This window comes from Sinocyclocheilus grahami, unplaced genomic scaffold, assembly GCF_001515645.1.
Source record: "Sinocyclocheilus grahami isolate Dianchi unplaced genomic scaffold, SAMN03320097.WGS_v1.1 scaffold634.1, whole genome shotgun sequence".
Classification (NCBI taxonomy): Eukaryota; Metazoa; Chordata; class Actinopteri; order Cypriniformes; family Cyprinidae; genus Sinocyclocheilus; species Sinocyclocheilus grahami.
This window is the reverse complement of record NW_015505813.1, coordinates 93570-113634: the sequence shown is the minus strand read 5'-3', so window position 1 is coordinate 113634 and position 20065 is coordinate 93570. Positions and strand designations below refer to the sequence as shown.

The following is a 20065-nucleotide window of genomic DNA, read 5'->3' as shown; positions in this document are numbered from 1 at the left end:
AAATTGCTTATTTCTCTGGATTTAAACATTCTTCAAAACATTTGGAATAATTTAAGTACACAAGTCAGCAAAATATATAACACTGTTCTAGTGGTTTTTGGATATTTTAATAAAAAAAATCTTACATATTGTACCTTTAAGCAGCCATGTGCAACCATTAAGACAGGGTTTACTCTAGTCTAGTCGGTTTCTTCAAAAAGATGTATTTGCAGAATGGACTGATATTGAGCCAAGAAAATTGTATAATCAATTTTTAGAACAAGGTTATTTAAAAAAATGGATTTTGGACTTTGGAAACTTTGGATGTCTCAGTTAAACATTCTAAAAAAAATAAAAAAATAACATGCCGACAAATTTGATATGCCGACACATTTTGTTAAGGACATCAAAAACTTAATAAAAAAACATTGGCATATTTTAAATACAGACAAAAAAAAGTTAAGAATTGTTTAATGATGGACCTCTGTTAGTGTATTCTAGAGGAAGAAATGTATTTGGTACATGCCAAAAAAAAAATCAAAGGTTATATAGTCAAAGACCATTGTTTGGCCTGTCATAATTTTAAAAGACTCTATAAGTTATTCTAAAAATTGACAAATTTGATATGCCGACACATTTTGTTAAGGACATCAAAAACTTAATAAAAAAACATTGGCATATTTTAAATACAGACAAAAAAAAGTTAAGAATTGTTTAATGATGGACCTCTGTTAGTGTATTCTAGAGGAAGAAATGTATTTGGTACATGCCAAAAAAAAAATCTAAGGTTATATAGTCAAAGACCATTGTTTGGCCTGTCATAATTTTAAAAGACTCTATAAGTTATTCTAAAAATAAAAAAAAACAGGAATTTGAAATCAGACATTTATTTCTTGTTGTTCAACAAGTGTGATACATGTACTTTCTTGCCCTTGTGGTCTTCAATATGTAAGAGCAATCAACAACTGGAATTTTGTATTAATAAAAATAATAGAAGTGCTATAAATACAGCTGATATTAAATCAGTTGCCTGACATTTCACAGAATATATTTCAGTTAATTGTCCTTCTTCTTCTTCAATACACTAAACACTAATATGGAAGAGAAATTATTACAAACTGAAAGTAAATGGATTATGCGTTTTAATAATGCACAACCACATTGTTTGAATGAAGACTTTAATTTGTCTAGTTTTCTATATTATGGACTTTTTATTTTTGCACTTGTAACAATAAAGTGTCAAGTATTGAGTTATTAACTCTTTTTGAAGGAATTTGTATGTAAATTGGAATCCAAATCCTCCCTATTTTTCACATTTATTTATTTTTTCCTCACCATTTTTTTGCTGTCGCACTGTACACATAGATTGTGAAATATGAAAATGAAAAAATACACATTTTTAATTTACCTTGAAAAAAATATTCATCCTCAAACCTAATCCAGAACTTGGCAAAACATTTATTTTTATTTCAAATATGTGTCAAGCATCTCAAATTCTAGTATTAATAAAATGCTAATACTATAATTTGAGAGGCTTGAAACATATTTTGAAAAATAAAAAAATTAAACTTTTTCTTTAACTTTTACTGTTTAGCATTAAATCATACTGGGATGTTTGCTGAAATTGTTGGATGTGGCACAGCCCCACCTAGGACATTTTCCAATAGCCGAATGCCAATGATATGGAGGTACACAAGAGCGGTTCACCATGTGACGTGTGATAATTCACGGAGTCCTGAAAATGAATTATAATTAATAATAATAAATAAACAAGTTAGAATTATAAATTACGAAGTCATACATTACATTACAACTCTGAAAAAAAATGTTTTAAAAGGTATTTTTAACAATATTTACAATAAGTATGCAGGCCCCCAGTAGAGTAGCTTTCATTTTGACATCCAGGTTGCTTGGAAACCTCAACACAAAATCTGCATTTGATCCACAGCATGAGAAAGGTTTGATGATTTTGCCAAATGATCTTTCTGTCACTTCCTCATTCAAAGACAGCAGCTGTGATCACACAGATAATAACAGCACACATTAACACATAAACCATTCCAGTAATGTTGGTTAGTAGCTAGTCCTCATCTACAGTATGTTCCCTTTTTCACTTTAATATTCTATTTTCACTATAATAATATAAAATAGGGCCTACTTTTAGTGATCTAAGAAACATTTTAAAAAAACCAGCACTGGATTGGAAACTTCAGCTTCATTCTGCTTCTGTTTAAATCAGCAACAAGACCTTGTTAGCTCTTTAAAACCAAAGAAATTTATGTTTTTGGGTCCGTTTTTTTGCCTTCACTGTGGGGATCAAATTACCTCAGTAATATAGCACAGCCTGAAATCCCCTACAACCAATGTGTGTCAGGCAATGAGGTAAATGGCTTAATAAGCATACTAAATATCATTTTAATTATAGTCTAAAAAAACGGTTTATGTAAAGGTTAAGTTTAAGCCTAGATGACAGAAAATACATTTTGTCAATTCAAAATCAATAGGCTAATAGTGAATGAAAAATTGAAACTTCTGTCTGAGTGTATGTGCTTTACCTCAAAGTTTTGATCCGTGCAGCAGGTACAACCTACAAACGGTCTCTCAATCTTAAATGCTGGTTCACCTCGTTCATTTTCAACAGTAAATTTCGATAGGCAACAATGCCAGTTTTTTCGAACATATCCAATTGTAGTGCCTGGTGGAGACTGAACCTCCAGCTAGAATATAAATACAACATATAATATAACATACTTAACAGTTAAACGAGACAAGAATCACTTTAATACCTCATGGCTGCCGTAGCAGCAAGCAGACGGGTGCACCAGTCTGATGACCTCTTGATTTGAGTTGTCTGTAACATTCATTATGAAAGAACGTCCACTAGCACAGAAAGACCTGTCACAACAGTCGCTGTCCTCAAGAATACTGAAGACCTTGTTCCCCGTGCCATCCTTCACAAAATATTTGTTGACAGGTTTTATTCCACAGCAAACTTTCAGAAATGAAAAGGTAGGAGATAAGGATGTTGTTCATTTGATTTTGCTGTATTTCACGAATGAAATGCTAATGAACAAACCTTCTGCAAGATATTCTTCCTTAGTTTCTTCTTTGTAGACAAAAAATTGATCCATCTAAATTAAAGATTAAAATTACAGGCTCTTTGCAGTGAAAACTGCTGTGAAATAAATGCATTTTATCAGTCAGAGTAACATACACATAATGATAAACATTATTATTATTATTATTATTAATAGAAGACTGAAACAGTCTTGTCTGACCCCGGTCAAGGTCTCCAGATGAGAAGGACAGTGGTAAGGTGAAGGAATCATTGCAGTGTCCTCTAGTGGAGCATAACCAGACATGTCTGTGTATGTATCAAACAGCTTTGTTAAATTATTTTATGCTGAAATCTATAATCTATCATAATGTTTTATGAATGAAAATGGATTTCACCATTCCTATACAACATTCAGTTAGGTTTATGAACATATCTGCGGATCACAACTTTCATGTTCACACTTTTAATTTCTATAATGTATATTTTAATGCCAGAAACAATGGAAATATATATATACTGTATATGTGAAGAGTTCATTTGCAAAAACAGATAACTCAGTTTTTAACAATTCTCAGGAATCATGCTTTTTCATTGTGCATCAAATTGCAGTTGGGTTACTTTGATTAGGTAAAAAAATAGCTTAAAATAACAGCTAACACGATAATACACAATAAAAACATGATAACATAATAAAAAACATGATTTTAGGTTTATGAACATATCTGCGGATCACAACTTTCATGTTCACACTTTTAATTTCTATAATGTATATTTTAATGCCAGAAACAATGGAAATATATATATACTGTATATGTGAAGAGTTCATTTGCAAAAACAGATAACTCAGTTTTTAACAATTCTCAGGAATCATGCTTTTTCATTGTGCATCAAATTGCAGTTTGGGTACTTTGATTAGGTAAAAAAAATAGCTTAAAATAACAGCTAACACGATAATACACAATAAAAACATGATAACATAATAAAAAACATGATTTTTGAAAATGTATCTGTTTTTGCAAATAAACTCTTCATATATATATATATATTTGAAAAAGATTACAAATATATTTATTATATTGCAACAATAAAAATGTGTAACTACAAATATACTGTATTTATTATATACATGGCATATAAGTTTCAATTAAATTACATTAAATATATATTTTAGTTAACTAGAAAGCTTATCAGCACATTCATTACATTACATTACATTATTTCTTACCAATGAGGACAATATACACAATCAAACCAACAAAAGAACAAAAATATGTGAATAATAAATAAAAAGAATAAAACGTAGATAGAATAGAGTTAGAATATAGAGAGCTAGTGTTAGAGGGTCAGGTTATTATTATTATTATTATTGTATAATAATTCAAAAGAAAACAAGGGAAAATAATAGAGAACGCTTGTGTAAGAGGGTCAAGTTTTTTTTATATAAATAAAACAAAACATAGAATAGAATCAGAATAGAGAGTGTTAGTTTTAGGGGCTCAAATGAAGGTGGAAGAAATGTGTCTTTAGCCGTTTCTTGAAGATGGAGTTGGGCAGGTCATTCCACCAGGAGGGAACAGTTAAGGTAAAAGTCCATGAAAGTGATTTTGTGCCTCTTTTGGATGGCACTATAATGTGCCGTTCACTTGCAGAACGCAAGATTCTGGACGGTACATAAGTCTGAAGTAGTGAATATAGGTAAAGGCGTGCAGAGCCAGTGGTTGTTTCAGGCAAAAATCAATGCCTTGAATTTTATGCAAGCAGCTATTGGTAGCCAGTGCAAATTGATGAACAGAGGTTATTAAAGACTCGTTAAAGTCTAATCTTACTGCTGCATTCTGGATTAGTTCCAGAGGTTTGATAGAACTGGCTGGAAGACCTGCCAAGAGAGTGTTGCAATAGTCCAGCCTGGACAGAACAAGAGCTTGAACTAGGAGTTATGTAGCATGTTCCAAAAGAAAGGGTCTGATCTTTCTAATGTTGAATAAGGCAAATCCGCAGGACCTGACAGTTCTGTTACTTGTTTTTCACAAGGTGTCATATCTTGCCTTTACAAAGTGCCTGTTGAAGTCAAACAAGACAGGATAGACAGACATCCCCACACTTAAACTCACCTGACAATTCCATATTTGATCTGCAAACAGAAAAGAAAAGAAACAATGAAAAAAGAAAACATACAATGTTACATTCTCTTCTATTTATTTATAATAGATCAGGGGTTCTCAACTCTGGCCCTCGAGGTCCACTCTCCTGCAGAGTTTAGCTCCAACTTTGATCAAACTTACCTGCCAGTAACTTTCTAGTAATCCTGAAGAACTTGATGAGCTTGTTCAGGTGTGTTTGATTAGGGTTGGAGCTAAACTTTGCAGGAAAGTGGACCTCGAGGGCCAGAGTTGAGAACCCCTGCTGTAGATCATTGTAAATCTAATGATAAAAATGTACACTTTATATTGAGAGATATATTATACATACCAGTGAGATTCGTCTGTTAGGCAGTGGCGCTGATAAATAAAGTAAATTCTCACAACACACAATTTTGAGGATTTTTTCTCTCTCCATGTTTGTGGTTAGGCAGGGTTCTGAACCACAGTCAAGTTTTACATTTTTTTTTTTGACCCATAAATAGATCTTGACGCTTCATAACACTTCAACAGTGCTTCTGAAATCAGGTGATTAGCTTCTGCTTTTTTTTCTTTTCTTTTCAAAAAGTAAATACATATTTTAACAGATTTTATAGTTGTTGTTTTTCACACCAAAAAAAGTTATATTAAGCTTCAAACCAAAACATTATAAGGCAAGGCACTAAATAAAATAATGAGCAAATAAGAAGAAAATTACATTTTAAATGGTATTAAAGTTGTATTATATGTCATATAAAAAGGTGAAATAGGTCTGGCAGCTGTGACTGTCAAGTACACACTATCCAGAGAAGTTTATGCTTGATCTGGGGCACACAAGCTGTGGTCATCATGATTTGTTTATTTGCTCCAGCAGTGACTACTGCTTGCTCGTTCAGTTTATATTTCTAATGATTTCTAATATATTTCTGATGACTAATAGTCATCGTTGAAACATGTTGATCCGAGATCTGTTATTGTTTTGTGTCTGTAGTACTGTATGTTTGTAACAGTTCCCCGCAAAGTGTGAAAGTTACACTAGTAAAAAGGAAGCCTGATCTTCTTGAATGAATGAGCGAAATAAAAAAGGAACATTTACAGACAACACAAACTGTATTTAAGCCAAGGTGTATTATTACATATGATACAAACAAAACAGCATGCCCAAAATCAGTCAGTCCCATACAGTTCAATAGCGTGAAAGTGTGTGTATGTGTGTGTTTAGCCTCTCTGAGTCCAAAATATTCTTGCTTGGATCAGTCTCACCGGTAATGCTGTTTATCTATGTGGAGTGCAAATTCAGACTGCGCTGGCAGCCCTGGCTCTTGATATGAGAGGAAGGATGTGTGATATTTCAGGTGGGCCGGGGGTGTGTGGGGGGGAATCTCACATCTATTGATATTCTTTTAATATCATAAATGTATGGCATTTGTTATGTATAAATTTAGTAACCTTAGATTTGATTTAAAAAAATCCATTGGGACTGAACCTGTCTCCTGTTAATCTCCAGATAATTAACCAAAACTATGCAACCAAACAAAAATAACCCTTTATTTGATAGAAATAGAAAACAAGTGTGATATTTGTTTTGCTCACTAGGTTGCTATATGAGCGTATGGGACGCTCAGTGGGTTCAGGTGTAGTGCATCAAAGATGGAGATGTGTGTTTCTGGTAAGATAAACACGAGAGGGAATCCCAGTTTAACCTTTTAATCAAAGTAGGTTTGTATATGTCACTTCACACATGTGGTCTATAATAAACAGAGGAGAAACAAGGAAAATAAATATATCAGTAAAAGGACACACATTCAGTTATTAAGTGATATATGAAATAACATACATTGCTGATTATATTAATAAATATTTGAGTAAACAATGACAAGTAGATTGTGCCATCATTGTGTATGCTCAATATTACAAGCGCGAAACATGCAATGTCATCAAATTCGACAGTTTTAATCAATATGCAGCTGTAAGGTTTTCTGCTTCTTTTGTTTTTACTCGCGATCTTTACAACACGCATTACATTACGTATTTCATGGCACACTCGTTGTATGTGTATTTGACGCAACCTATTGTTGTGGGTGTATTATTGACATGTCAAAGTCTAGACCCTGAATATAAGACCGCGTTTTTTCAGATGTATTTCCAAGAAAAAAACATCGTCTTATATTCGGGTCAATACGGTAAGTGAAATTAATATTTTGTATTTCAATAGAAATACACTTATTTTCAAGCTCAAAATCCGATATGAAAGCATTTCACTTCCAGTTTCGCTTTGTGACGCAGTTTAAAAATGCGTTAATTTTACGGGCATATATTGACATTAATATTAAGGCAAAATATATATGAAAACTTACCCGTAATCATTTACGCACTGGAAAAAACATATACAAAGTTGAATAAACAGTCCAGCCCACCTGATTTGTAACTCCGCTGCCGTTGACACACCTAATTTTCTTCTTGTGCAAGATGGCAACGCGTAAAGCAGCCATGGTGTGGAGCTCTCCCTTTCTTTTGCTGTTTTTGTTTTATCTGTGTTTAGTCAATCTTTCACTATCAGTTTACCAGAGACAAACTACTGGACATAAGGCAACACACACCAGACAAAATGTTTCAGTTTTTTTGATTATTCAGACGCTTTGTTGGATGTTCTAGTTGGAAGGGCAGCAGTCCTGTTCAAATGTGTGCTTAGACGGAAATGAGGGAAGGGAGATGTTAAGGTAAAAGGAAGTTAAGCTCCGCAAACGCGACTTCTGAACAGGTCTTCCTAGTATCTATCTAGCATATCTCCGATCCCTTCCTAACAGAACAGATGAACTACTTCTCCTCACCAACACAAACAAGGACTTTTCAAACTCTTCTGCATTGTGGTCCCTCCAAGATCCCTGCATAATTCCCAGGTCTGTCGATGTGTTGCAGGATGTAATGCAGTCCCATGTTGACTGCATCATCCACAGACCTGTTTGCTCTGTACACAAACTGAAGAGGATCCAGCAAGGGTCCAGTGATGTCCTTCAGGTAGGCCAAGACCAGTCTCTCAAATTACTTCATGACCACAGACGTGAGAGCGACAGGTCTGTAATCATTAAGTCCAGTGATTTGGGTTTTTTTGGGGACCGGAATGATGGTGGAGCGTTTGAAGCAACAGGGAACTTCACACAGCTCCAGTGATCTGTTGAAGATATGTGTGAAGATGGGGGTCAGTTGGTCAGCGCAGACTCTTAGACAGGCAGGTGAAACACCTTAAGCACAGGTTGAATGGTGGGTAGGGTGGCCATATGTGCCGTTCATACGGGACACGTCCTGGCCAGGATTTTTATATTGCCTAAAACATCCAAAGTAGTTTGACCAATAACATGCATGTATTGTATATAATGGACCAATCTTGGCGTGTGAGAAGGTGAGATCTACAGAGTATGATCAAAGTGATGCACGCACGTGTTAGTTCGTTTGTTCGACTTGAAGCGTCGCTGCGCACCCATCATTAAATGACACCAAAGTACTGCGAGAGCGATTCGAAATCATCAGGAGCACAGACCTGTTTGCTCTGTACACAAACTGAAGAGGATCCAGCAAGGGTCCAGTGATGTCCTTCAGGTAGGCCAAGACCAGTCTCTCAAATTACTTCATGACCACAGACGTGAGAGCGACAGGTCTGTAATCATTAAGTCCAGTGATTTGGGTTTTTTTGGGGACCGGAATGATGGTGGAGCGTTTGAAGCAACAGGGAACTTCACACAGCTCCAGTGATCTGTTGAAGATATGTGTGAAGATGGGGGTCAGTTGGTCAGCGCAGACTCTTAGACAGGCAGGTGAAACACCTTAAGCACAGGTTGAATGGTGGGTAGGGTGGCCATATGTGCCGTTCATACGGGACACGTCCTGGCCAGGATTTTTATATTGCCTAAAACATCCAAAGTAGTTTGACCAATAACATGCATGTATTGTATATAATGGACCAATCTTGGCGTGTGAGAAGGTGAGATCTACAGAGTATGATCAAAGTGATGCAAATACACGCACGTGTTAGTTCGTTTGTTCGACTTGAAGCGTCGCTGCGCACCCATCATTAAATGACAGCAAAGTACTGCGAGAGCGATTCGAAATCATAAGGAGCCGACTACACTGCTCTCTATAGCTCTCGTAAATGTCATACAACGATCGATATGCACAGTGCAAACAGCCAAAACCTGTACATATTTTAGGCAATATGGAAATCCTGGCAAGGTTGCGTCCCATAAAAAAAGCCTGCATGGTCACCCTAATGGTAGGGGATGCAGGAAGTTGGTTTGCAGGGGGGGGGTGGGTGCCGGGTTGTTGACTGAAAACAGTTTTTTCAGCTTTTCAGAGTAGGTTTTTTTAGCCACTCTGATCTTTGTCAGTCTGTTTCTGGCCTGGTTATACAAAATTGTATCCCCACTTCTGTAAGCATCTTCTTTGGCATGACGAAGCTGTTTGAGTTTCCCAGTAAACCATGGTTTATTATTATTGAATGATAAGAATGACCTGGTGACTGATATATGAAGTTACAGTCTCTGTGAGCTCGTCCAGATCGGTGGCTGTAGCTTCAAAAACACTCCAATCAGTGCAGTCGAAACAGGCTTGTAAATCCCGCTCTGCTTCATTAGTCTATCTCTTTACAGTCCTTATTACAGGTTTAGCTGATTTCAGCTTCTGCCTGTAGGCCGGTATAAGATGAACCAAACAGTGATCAGAGATCCCCAAAGCTGCCCATGGGACCTTTATTGTGATGTAACAGTTATCCAATATATTACTGTCTCTGGTGGGACATGTAATGTGCTGTCTGTATTTTGGCAGTCCACGGGAAAGATTTGCTTTGTTAAAATCTCAAAGAATGATTAATAAGTAACAAATAAACATATTGCCATTTAGAGCATTTATTTGCAGAGAAATGACAACTGATCAGAAAGACAAACATATAATAATAATAATAAATGGTGCAGTGTTTCCAGACCTCAAATAATGCAGGTTCATGTTTATTTTTTAAGGACACATGAATCAAGCCATGTACAAGGCTGTCCTGGAAGAAAGCTTGCTTCCTTCTGCTCTGACAATGTGTCCAACTCTGATGATTGTTTTTTCCAGTAGGACAATGCTCCATGCCACACAGTTGGGTCAATCACAGTGTGGATGGAGGACCACCAGATCAAGACTCTATCATAGCCAGCCCAATCTCCAGACCTGAACCCCTACTGAAAACCTCTGGAGTATGATCAAGAGGAAGATGGATGGTCACAAGTCATCAAACAAAGCTGAGCCAAGATGCATGAAAGCTGTGATTGAAAATTGTGGTTATTCTGACAAATATTAATTTCTGAACTCTACCTAAGTTAAATCATTATTATTGTGTTAACAAAGAGGAATGTGCCTGATTCCAGCCTTGCTGAAGCACCCCCCAGATCATCACCAATCCTTCACCAAATTTCACAGTGGGTGTGAGACACTGTGGTTTGTAAGACTCTCCAGGTCTCTGTCTAAACATTATATGACCAGGTGTTGGGCAAATCTGAAAATTGAACTCATCAGAGATGATGACCTTACTCCAGTCCTCTACGGTTCAATCTTCATAGTGTTTTGCAAACCTCAGCCTTGCTCTTCTTTGCTTCTCATTGATTAAGGGATTTTTCTAGCTTTGCTCTGCCCCTAGGAGCCGGTTTCAAACCGTCCTCGTTGTGCACTTCACCCCAGCTGCAATTTGACATTCTTTTTGTAGGTCACTTGATGTCATCCTACGCGGTTGTTGAGTGACATTCAAATAAGTTGACGTCATCCCGGTCAATAAAGAGTTGTTTTCGCCCTCTGCTGGTCTGTAGCTTTGTTGACCCCAATGTCTACAGCTTGAACTTGTTCTTATGAACCGCTGTCTTTGACATTTTAAGAATGGAAGCAACCTGACGCTCACTGTATCTCTCTGCCAGTAATTCCAAAACTGAACCCTTCTTGATTTTTCTTTTTCTCTTTTGGCATGGTCAATAGTTAGTATTAAAAAAAATTACGGTCGAACCCCTGATGCAACATAGATTATTTTACCGATCTCCTTTGCTACGTCTCTGGACTTGAGAACATTTTAGTTGTATTGCTGTCTATGCAGGGTCAGACAGCTCTCAGATTCCATCAAAACTATCTTAATTTGTGTTCCAAAGATGAACAAAGGTCTTACGGGTTTGAAACGACATGAGGGTGAGTAATTAATGACAGCATTTGCATTTTTGGGTGAACTATCTCTTTCAGCAGAACGAGGTGTGTCTTTTTTGGAATTCAACAGACACTGGAAAGGAATGGCTGCCATACATGTAGAAATGCTGATTTAAGAAAAATTTGGAGTGGTCTCTGAATTTTTTTCCAGAGCTCTAGATAATATATGGATCCATTAAGAATTTCTAAACAGATTTAGAAATAATAAACAATTTAGAACAAATAAAAAAAAAAACATATTTTAACAATGTGTTAAAGGGGTCATATGATGCGATTTAAATTTTTCCTTTCTCTTTGTGCATAAAGAAGATCTGTAAAGTTGCAAAGACTAAAGTGTCAAATCAAAGAAATATTCTTTATAAAAGTTAAGAGTCAACCACGCCTACCTAAAGCGGCTCATTCTAACACGCCCCCACATGTCTATGTCACGATGTGGGAAGATTTGCATAACGCCGCCCAAATGTTCACGCAAAGAAAGAAGGCGTAACTTTTATTCTCGCTGTAGTATTGTTGCTGCCGCCATGTCGTGAAGATGCTGTGTGTTTCATTGTGAAAGAGAAACTACTTTGTTTGGCCTTCCAAAAGAGGACACGACTAGAAATCAGTGGTTAAGTTGTATTTACAACACTGTTCCAGAACAGTTCAACCCAAATATTCAGATGTGTGCAGCGCATTTTATGCAGGACTGTTTCCTGATCCTGGGAGAGTAGACTACAATGCCGGCTGTTCTGACTCACAGACTGTAAGTACGTTTTCATATTTAAAGGATTTTGAAGCAGTGTAGAGTAGCGCTTGTTGTTTGTCATTTGTCCGATCAGAAATGCAGACATGGTTTTATGTTTACGCGGCGTGATGCAACACGGAAAAAAAACTGCATAAGTCATTATATTCCATAATTATGTCCCCACTGGATGCAACAAATACCTTGTTTATAATGGGTTTTAATGTTTTTGTCTCGTCGTGGGACACGGCATCACAGTATGGTAAGGGGCATAACATTTCCATCACACGCTTGAGGTAGTCGACCAATCACAATGCTAGCTGGCATTGTAGTTGGATAGCTGGCCAATCACAGCACACCTTGCTTTTCAGACCGATGAACTTTGTAAAAATCGACGTGTTTCAGAAAGGCGGGGCATAGAGGAGAAACAATAATATTGGGTTGTTTTGACCCAGAGGTTGGGTTGTTTTGACCCAGCTCTTGGGTTAAATGTTTAACCCAACCTTCTGGGTAATAACCCAACCGCTGGGTTATATTTAACTCAGCATTTTTAGAGTGTCTGTCAGAGCGAGCATTTGTGTCTCTGCTTTGAATGTCTGATTTCCATTTGCATAAACACAATGTTAGCGTTCAGTGTGCCAAGTGCACAGTTTGATGCGCACAGACAGGCCCGTTTCTAGCCAATTTGACACCCTAGGCGAAATCCCTATTGCCCCTATTAACAATGCCATGTTGTCATTATCCCAAAGTATATATATATACAGTGGGTACGGAAAGTATTCAGACCCCCTTAAATTTTTTTTCTTTTTTAATAAATCTGCAAAAATGTCAACAATTCTGTGTTTTTCTGTCAATATGGGGTGCTGTGTGTACATTAATGAGGAAAAAAAATGTACTTTTAGCTTTTTAGCTGCAATACAACAAAGAGTGAAAAATTGAAGGGGGTCTGAATACTTTCCGTACCCACTGTATATATATATATATATATATAATTCTTTCCAGACACCAGTTGCTTGTCACATTCAAATTAGTTGTCATAGTAACGACACTAATTTGTGGAGATTCAGTGCATTGAGTTCCATAAATCTGAATGCATTATTTGTAAATTGACTGTAAAATTTCTATTAATTGCACTGCCCTAGTCATTAAATCATATTTGAGAGCAAGGGGACCCCCTGGTGGTTCTGGGGGCCCTAACCAACTTGAAGGACCGGCACTGCTGGCAGCTCAAACACATAGCTGTGTCCAAAATCACATCCTCTCTTGAGCAGGTACTTATATTGAATAAGTAATTATTTCATAACCCCTAACAATGCCATGTTGTCCCCCCAAAGTATATATATATATATATATATATATATAATTCTTTCCAGACACCAGTTGCTTGTCACATTCAAATTAGTTGTCATAGTAACGACACTAATTTGTGGAGATTCAGTGCATTGAGTTCCACTAATCTGAATGCATTATTTGTAAATTGACTGTTAAGATAAACATTTTGCACAATTTAGTATCTGTAATATCATTGTGTTGCCACTAGATGCCTGTACAGCCCTATGTAACAATCCCTAGTGGCTAAGACATTGCACATAATTTACACATAAATCACACATAAATTAATTTGATTACATTTTGATTTGGATACTATATACTATACTACTACATAATGTTTATATATTATTAATGGCTACTTTTTTGTCTTTATCTGTTTTTTGTTAAAATTTTTTGTTGTTGTTTCTTGAAACATTGATTTAAAGTGTCAGTTATTGCATTATTATTTCAGTCAAACCTATAAAACCCCTTTGTTACCTCAAACTACATATAAAAGCTTTATCAGTGGCATAAACGTAACCAATGCAGCTACTTAATCATTTGCTACACGTTAACGCGTTAACGTCCCCTTTAAATAACGTGACGCTCTGCCCTCTATGACGCTGCTCCCATTAACAAAATCTATATATTTTAGGCAATATAGAAATCCTGGCCAGGGCGCGTCCTGGGAAAATGGCACGTATGGTCACCCTAATATTACATGACACGCTGATCCTTTAATAATGCATTAGCGCAAAAAACGCACACCTTTTGGACAAATCTGACACAAATATTTGGACAAATGTGCCACAAAAGTGCCACAAATACTGCCTAAACAAAATACTGATTTTGTGCACTTTATTTACTGTACCAATATTTTAAATTGGCCTTTGAACTTAGCTTTATTGCATGGCAAAAAAAAGTGTTACCTTGCCAAAGCACTAACAGAGTTGAGCGCTCCAAATGCAAACTTTGCATGCAACAATCAGGCAGCAATTGACAGCACTCTGATCTAGTGGCATACAGGCATCGTCAGATTGACAGTACTCTATCCCAATAATGCAGTCATATTTCAGGGTGACCATGCCACTCTTTATCACAACCCTGCTAAAGGTGCCAGTACGTGCCCACATTGGCGCGCCTTCAACTGGTGGCGCCCTAGGCGACCACCTAGCTCGCCTATGCCTAGAAACGGCCCTGCGCACAGACTCATGTGTGCCTAATGTACGACTCCTGTATGTCACTGTAATCATCTTTACCTTTTGATTACAATCGTCATCCATCAAAACTTTACAAGCGAGACACAGACTAGTCCTGACTTTAGCTGTGACTCAACAGGGCTGATAAAATTTTGTCTATCAGCATCCTCAAATATGACAGGCATAAAAACAAAACAAAATTTCTATTAATTGCACTGCCCTAGTCATTAAATCATCTTTGAGAGCAAGGGGACCCCCTGGTGGTTCTGGGGGCCCTAGCCAACTTGAAGGACCGGCACTGCTGGCAGCTCAAACACATAGCTGTGTCCAAAATCACATCCTCTCTTGAGCAGGTACTTATATTGAATAAGTAATTATTTCATAACCCCTAACAATGCCATGTTGTCATTATCACGTGACTTACCAGTGTCAGTTGTGTCACTTCATTCACAAATCCTCTACTGTGGCCTCATTGGATAGTAAAGTGTCCATCTTATGCGCACTTTAGAATCTCGCTGGACGTAGTATGGTACTTATTGTGTACTCTTTTATGAGTTCTTTTGTCACATACTGTTTTTTGCAGTCGTAGTGTTACTGATGCAGACTAACAATGAAATTCTATTTTTTCCCCCTTACTATTGTGTTTCAGTATAGAGGAACATTACTCCCCTATCATGTTTGTGCAAGGTAAGTGATTACTCATAATTGTATTCCATCTGAAAACACAAAAAGTGTGACACATTGCATAACAAATGTAAAGGATAATGTATTCATCCATTCCATCCTGTAAAGGATAATGTAGTTCATGATGTAGCTGTATTTTTCCATTTGAATTTGAATAACTAATTTTCTGCTTTAGCTGTGATACACCATCCTGCTCTATGATAGTGTTTCTGCTGCACTCTAGTGGGCAAATCAAATATCATCTTGTTTTCTGTTTGTGTCCAATGAAGGGTTGTTTTGGTATGTTGCAGTTAGCTGGCCTGCACTTTTGTTGGCATAGTTATGGTTAATGATCTGGAGATTACCAGGAAACAGGTTCAGGCCTAAGAAAAGGCAGACAATGATGTGGATTGTTACCATGATGAAAAAGCACTTTTCTGGTTTGATAACTTAATGATCTAATCTATTTTTAACTGCATTCTTCTTGTAGGCCAGGCATGAGGAGCAAATGTACCTTCAGCCAATGTGCCCGTGGCACCCGGTGAGAGTTGAATTCCATATATTTGACAACCTTATAAAACACATTAACAAATCTTCGAAGACCCTTAAAAGTAAAAAATATAATTTCAGTGCAGTGACATATGGGTTGCTTTTTCTAGATCAACATCAACAATGTTTTCATTCTCTTCACTTCATGTATCATGTATCTGAACATATGATCTGTACGGGTACAGATATCTGATAGTTTGTCATATTTTCTCTTTCTCCCATAGTATATACCACTGGCCCTCATCCAGGCAGAAATGAAGTTTATCCTACACCAGCAGCAGGTAAAGACATAAACATGAATAATGTGTATAGAGTTAACATACTGTAAGCATGTTCTTCTCTGCTGCAGGTTATATGCCACCTCAGGTCCCGATGGTCATGCCAGTCCCAGACAGACCGCTGGGCTGTCCACCGGGCCTGGAATACTTGACCCAGGTGAATAACAGTACTCTCAACAATTAAACAGTTACAGTGACAGAAATGTTACGCCCCTTAACACACTGTGATGCCGTGTCCCAGCGCGATGAGACAAAACCAGCAAAACCCATTATAAACGAGGCATTTGTTACATCCAGTGGGGACATAATTACTGATTATAATGACTTATACTGTCTTTTTACGCGTTGCATATCGTGCTGTGTAAACATAAAACCAATACTTGACCCAGGCGAATAACAGTACTCTCAACAATTAAACAGTTACAGTGACAGAAATGTTACGCCCCTTAACACACTGTGATGCCGTGTCCCAGCGCGATGAGACAAAACCAGCAAAACCCATTATAAACGAGGCATTTGTTACATCCAGTGGGGACATAATTACTGATTATAATGACTTATACTGTCTTTTTACGCGTTGCATATCGTGCTGTGTAAACATAAAACCATGTCTGCATTTGTGATCGGAGAAACGACAAACAACAAGCGCTAATGTTACTCTACACTGCTCAAAACTCGCGTTTGAATTGTCATATTCTTTAAATATGAAAACTTACTTACAGGCTGTGAGTCAGAAGCGCCAGACTGTCCTTGCAAAGTTGGAATTCCAAGAGCTTGTAACACTCCAAAGAGAAAGGAATAATTTAAATCGCATCATATGACCCCTTTAATGGTTCCAATTTAATTCCAGTTCCTAACAATTTTTTTTAATACATGTTTAAAAAAATGTAGAAAAGAATAGGAATTTTATTGCCAAGTGATGAGATAATTGACGCCCATTTGGGTCCTCTAGAAAAATAAATAAAAATAAAACCGTATTTGTCTTGTTGAAGAACATTGTGTTGGTGGTGCTTTGGCTCTGCTCCTCTGCATGGGTGAATATCGTTTGGGGCTTGTGGTTAAAGGACATCTTATACGTAAAGATGGACAAATAATACATTCAATGCCTATTTTCATGTCAGTTCTACAATGCTGCTTCTCACAGGTTGATCAGCTTCTAGTTAATCAGAAAGTGGAATTAATGGAAGGTAATGTATGGCCATTGATTACACTAGAAACATTTTTCTAACCCCCTCCCGTGTGATTACAAATGCTCTCTTTCTCTTACAGTTATCATGGGGATGGGAGGCCAATAATCAATATGTGGTGAAAAACAGTTTAGGGCAGCAGGTGTTTTTTGCTGCTGAGGAGAGCGATTTTTGTACTCGTATGGCCTGTGGACCAGTGCGCTCCTTCCTGCTTCATATCCAGGATAACTTGGGACAGGACGTGATGACTTTATCCCGTCCCCTTAACTGTGGTAGTTGTTGCTTTCCTTGCTGTCTGCAAGAGGTACAGTATTACCATAGAACATGTCCACTTCACCATGCATATTAGCCCAATGTTTTGCATCCTGCTTTGCATTCTGATATTTTCTATCCGTTATTTTCTATATTTTCTATATTTCTATCAAATAAAAATTGACAAGTGATTATAAATATTTCAAAATACCTATGTTGCTGTCTTAGTATGTCAGTACTGCCTCATATATTTCAGCTGGAGGTTCAGAGCCCCCCCCCCCGCGCAACCCTATTTGTTATGTAATGCAAAACTGGCATCCTTTCTTACCAAAGTTCACCATCCAGAATGAGAGAAAAGAACCTGTTCTGAAGACTGTGGGGCCGTTCTGCGACTGCAAATGTTGTTCTGATGTAATTTTTGAGGTATGGTGCATAAATTATACCATAAATTATACTGTCATAATATAATATAATATAATATAATATAATATAATATAATATAATATAATATAATATAATATAAATCTTTTATTCAGCAAGGATGCGTTAAATTGATCAAACATTACAGTAAAGACATTTTGTATATTCTATTTCAAATAAATACTGTTCATTTGAACTTTCTACTTATTAAATAATCAAAACGATATCATAGTTTTCACAAAAAAAATATAATTAAATATGACTAATTAAATAATTAAATATTAAAATTAGGGATGCACGATATATCGGCCACCATATCGGTATCGGCCGATAAATGCTCATTTTTTCTGTTATCGGTATCGGCCTGATAAGAAAATTTGGCCGATATCTTAAAGCCGATAAATAATGCATTATTTCCTTCAGAGACACTTCAGATGCGCGCTGTTCGTTTGCAGCCTTTTGTGCAATTGTACGTTGTAATATTGTGTTTATTTGATGTATATCTGATTTATCTCATATAGAATGCGTTTGGTTAAGTTAAAAGAGCGCTTCAGTTTACCGGTGATAAACTCAAACAGCAGTGCACAACATTAATAACTATGATTGGGAATGTCGTGTATATAAAATTCTAATGAGAACATTATTATAATAAAACGTTGTGCATTCTTTGGGTTTAGTTGCCGTGTTTCAGCGCGTTGATATGGGAAGAGCGCATCCACAACAGGATCACACATTCTGACTATAGCACGCAAGAACTGCATCATTTTGTACATATATAAGTTGTAATATTATGTTTATGTTGTATTAATATTAATCTCAGGATGCATTTCCTTGAGTTAAATAAGCTGCCAGCAAAACGCTTCAGTTTACCATGTTCATTCAGCTCTTCAGCTTCAGCACGCGCAGCTCAACGGCTGCTATTTAAAACAGTGGTATTAATTTGTTACTTTTTCAAAATCATTGATACATTATTAATAACAACAACCACTTGTATTGTTCTCTTATTATTTTCATCAACAATATGGTTTAGTAATTAAAATCATTTAATTATTGTCCGTGCAGAGGCTATTCCGTTTTATTGATCTATGGCGCATTCATTTTGATTCTTTACACGTGTAATGATGTCCAGTGACTTGTTTGCATTATTTATGCATTATTTTATTTATTTGTAAGACTTTTTTATGACTAAATTTGGTAATGGGAGAGTAAAAATATTTTTAAAATGTACACCGTTCAAACTAGGCTGCTTATGTTGAAGTGTTTGGGATGTGACTTTTAATGATGAGACCTTTTTTGTAATCAGGCTCTCAAAAAGTATATAACAATTTGGATATAGATTTATCGGCCAACATATCGGTTATCGGCTTTCAAAAATAAAGAATAATCGGTTATCGGTATCGGCCAAAATTTTCATATCGGTGCATCCCTAATTAAAATATATTAAAATAGAAAGCAGTTGAATTTAATACCATTTAAATACATTTTTTTATCAAATAAATGCAGCCATGGTGAGATAAGAGATCCCAAACTTTAAATGGTAGTCTGTATTGTATAAAAATATACTATTAGATAAAAAAAGATCAATTGTCTTGCTGTGAATTTTGTGAATGTCATATTTTGTGCTTGCAGTATGAAGTTCCACTGGTTTATAAGTTAACTTCTACACCATTTTATGTGTTTAACTGATGCGCATCAATCTAACAGTCGCATGCTTATGTGATGTCAGGTGATGTCACTGGATGAGTCATCAGTGATTGGTCGAATTAGTAAACAGTGGACAGGATTTAAGGCAGAAGCGTTTAATAACTTTGGCAAATTCCAATGGATTTGGATGTGAAAATAAAAGCAGTTATATTAGTGTGTGCTGTGATTGGTTAGCTGGGCCAGTGTGTGCTGTGATTGGCTCCACTTGGCGCCTGGTCGGGAAATGTCACGCCCCTTACCATAGCCGCCTGCGAGCTTCAGTGTAAATATTGAGTCAAAATCAAATCAATCTGAGCGTGATTTAAACCCGGATGATTGTAACCACTCTAAGTTCGTCTGCCTTGGGAAAGCTAGCATGTCTCTGACATAGTGATAACACTCGCTGCTAGGTTGGCCATATGCACCGTTCAT

General features: G+C 36.6%; 1 protein-coding gene and 1 pseudogene across 1 annotated transcript; one reads left to right on the top strand and one right to left on the bottom strand.

Annotated features, from left to right (window-relative positions):
* Nucleotides 1-1614: 1614 nt before the first annotated feature.
* On the bottom strand, nucleotides 1615-3094 carry LOC107558182 (phospholipid scramblase 2-like). Its single transcript, XM_016241802.1, has 5 exons — nucleotides 3056-3094; nucleotides 2766-2971; nucleotides 2535-2696; nucleotides 1837-1992; nucleotides 1615-1714 (listed from the first exon to the last, which is right to left on the bottom strand). Exons 2-5 carry the CDS (start codon nucleotides 2841-2843, stop codon nucleotides 1628-1630), a joined length of 483 nt encoding a protein of 160 aa, XP_016097288.1. The 5' UTR covers nucleotides 2844-2971; nucleotides 3056-3094; the 3' UTR covers nucleotides 1615-1627.
* Nucleotides 3095-15252: 12158 nt separating this feature from the next.
* LOC107558171 (phospholipid scramblase 1-like) lies at nucleotides 15253-19828 on the top strand (annotated as a pseudogene).
* The last annotated feature ends 237 nt before the right edge of the window (nucleotides 19829-20065 follow it).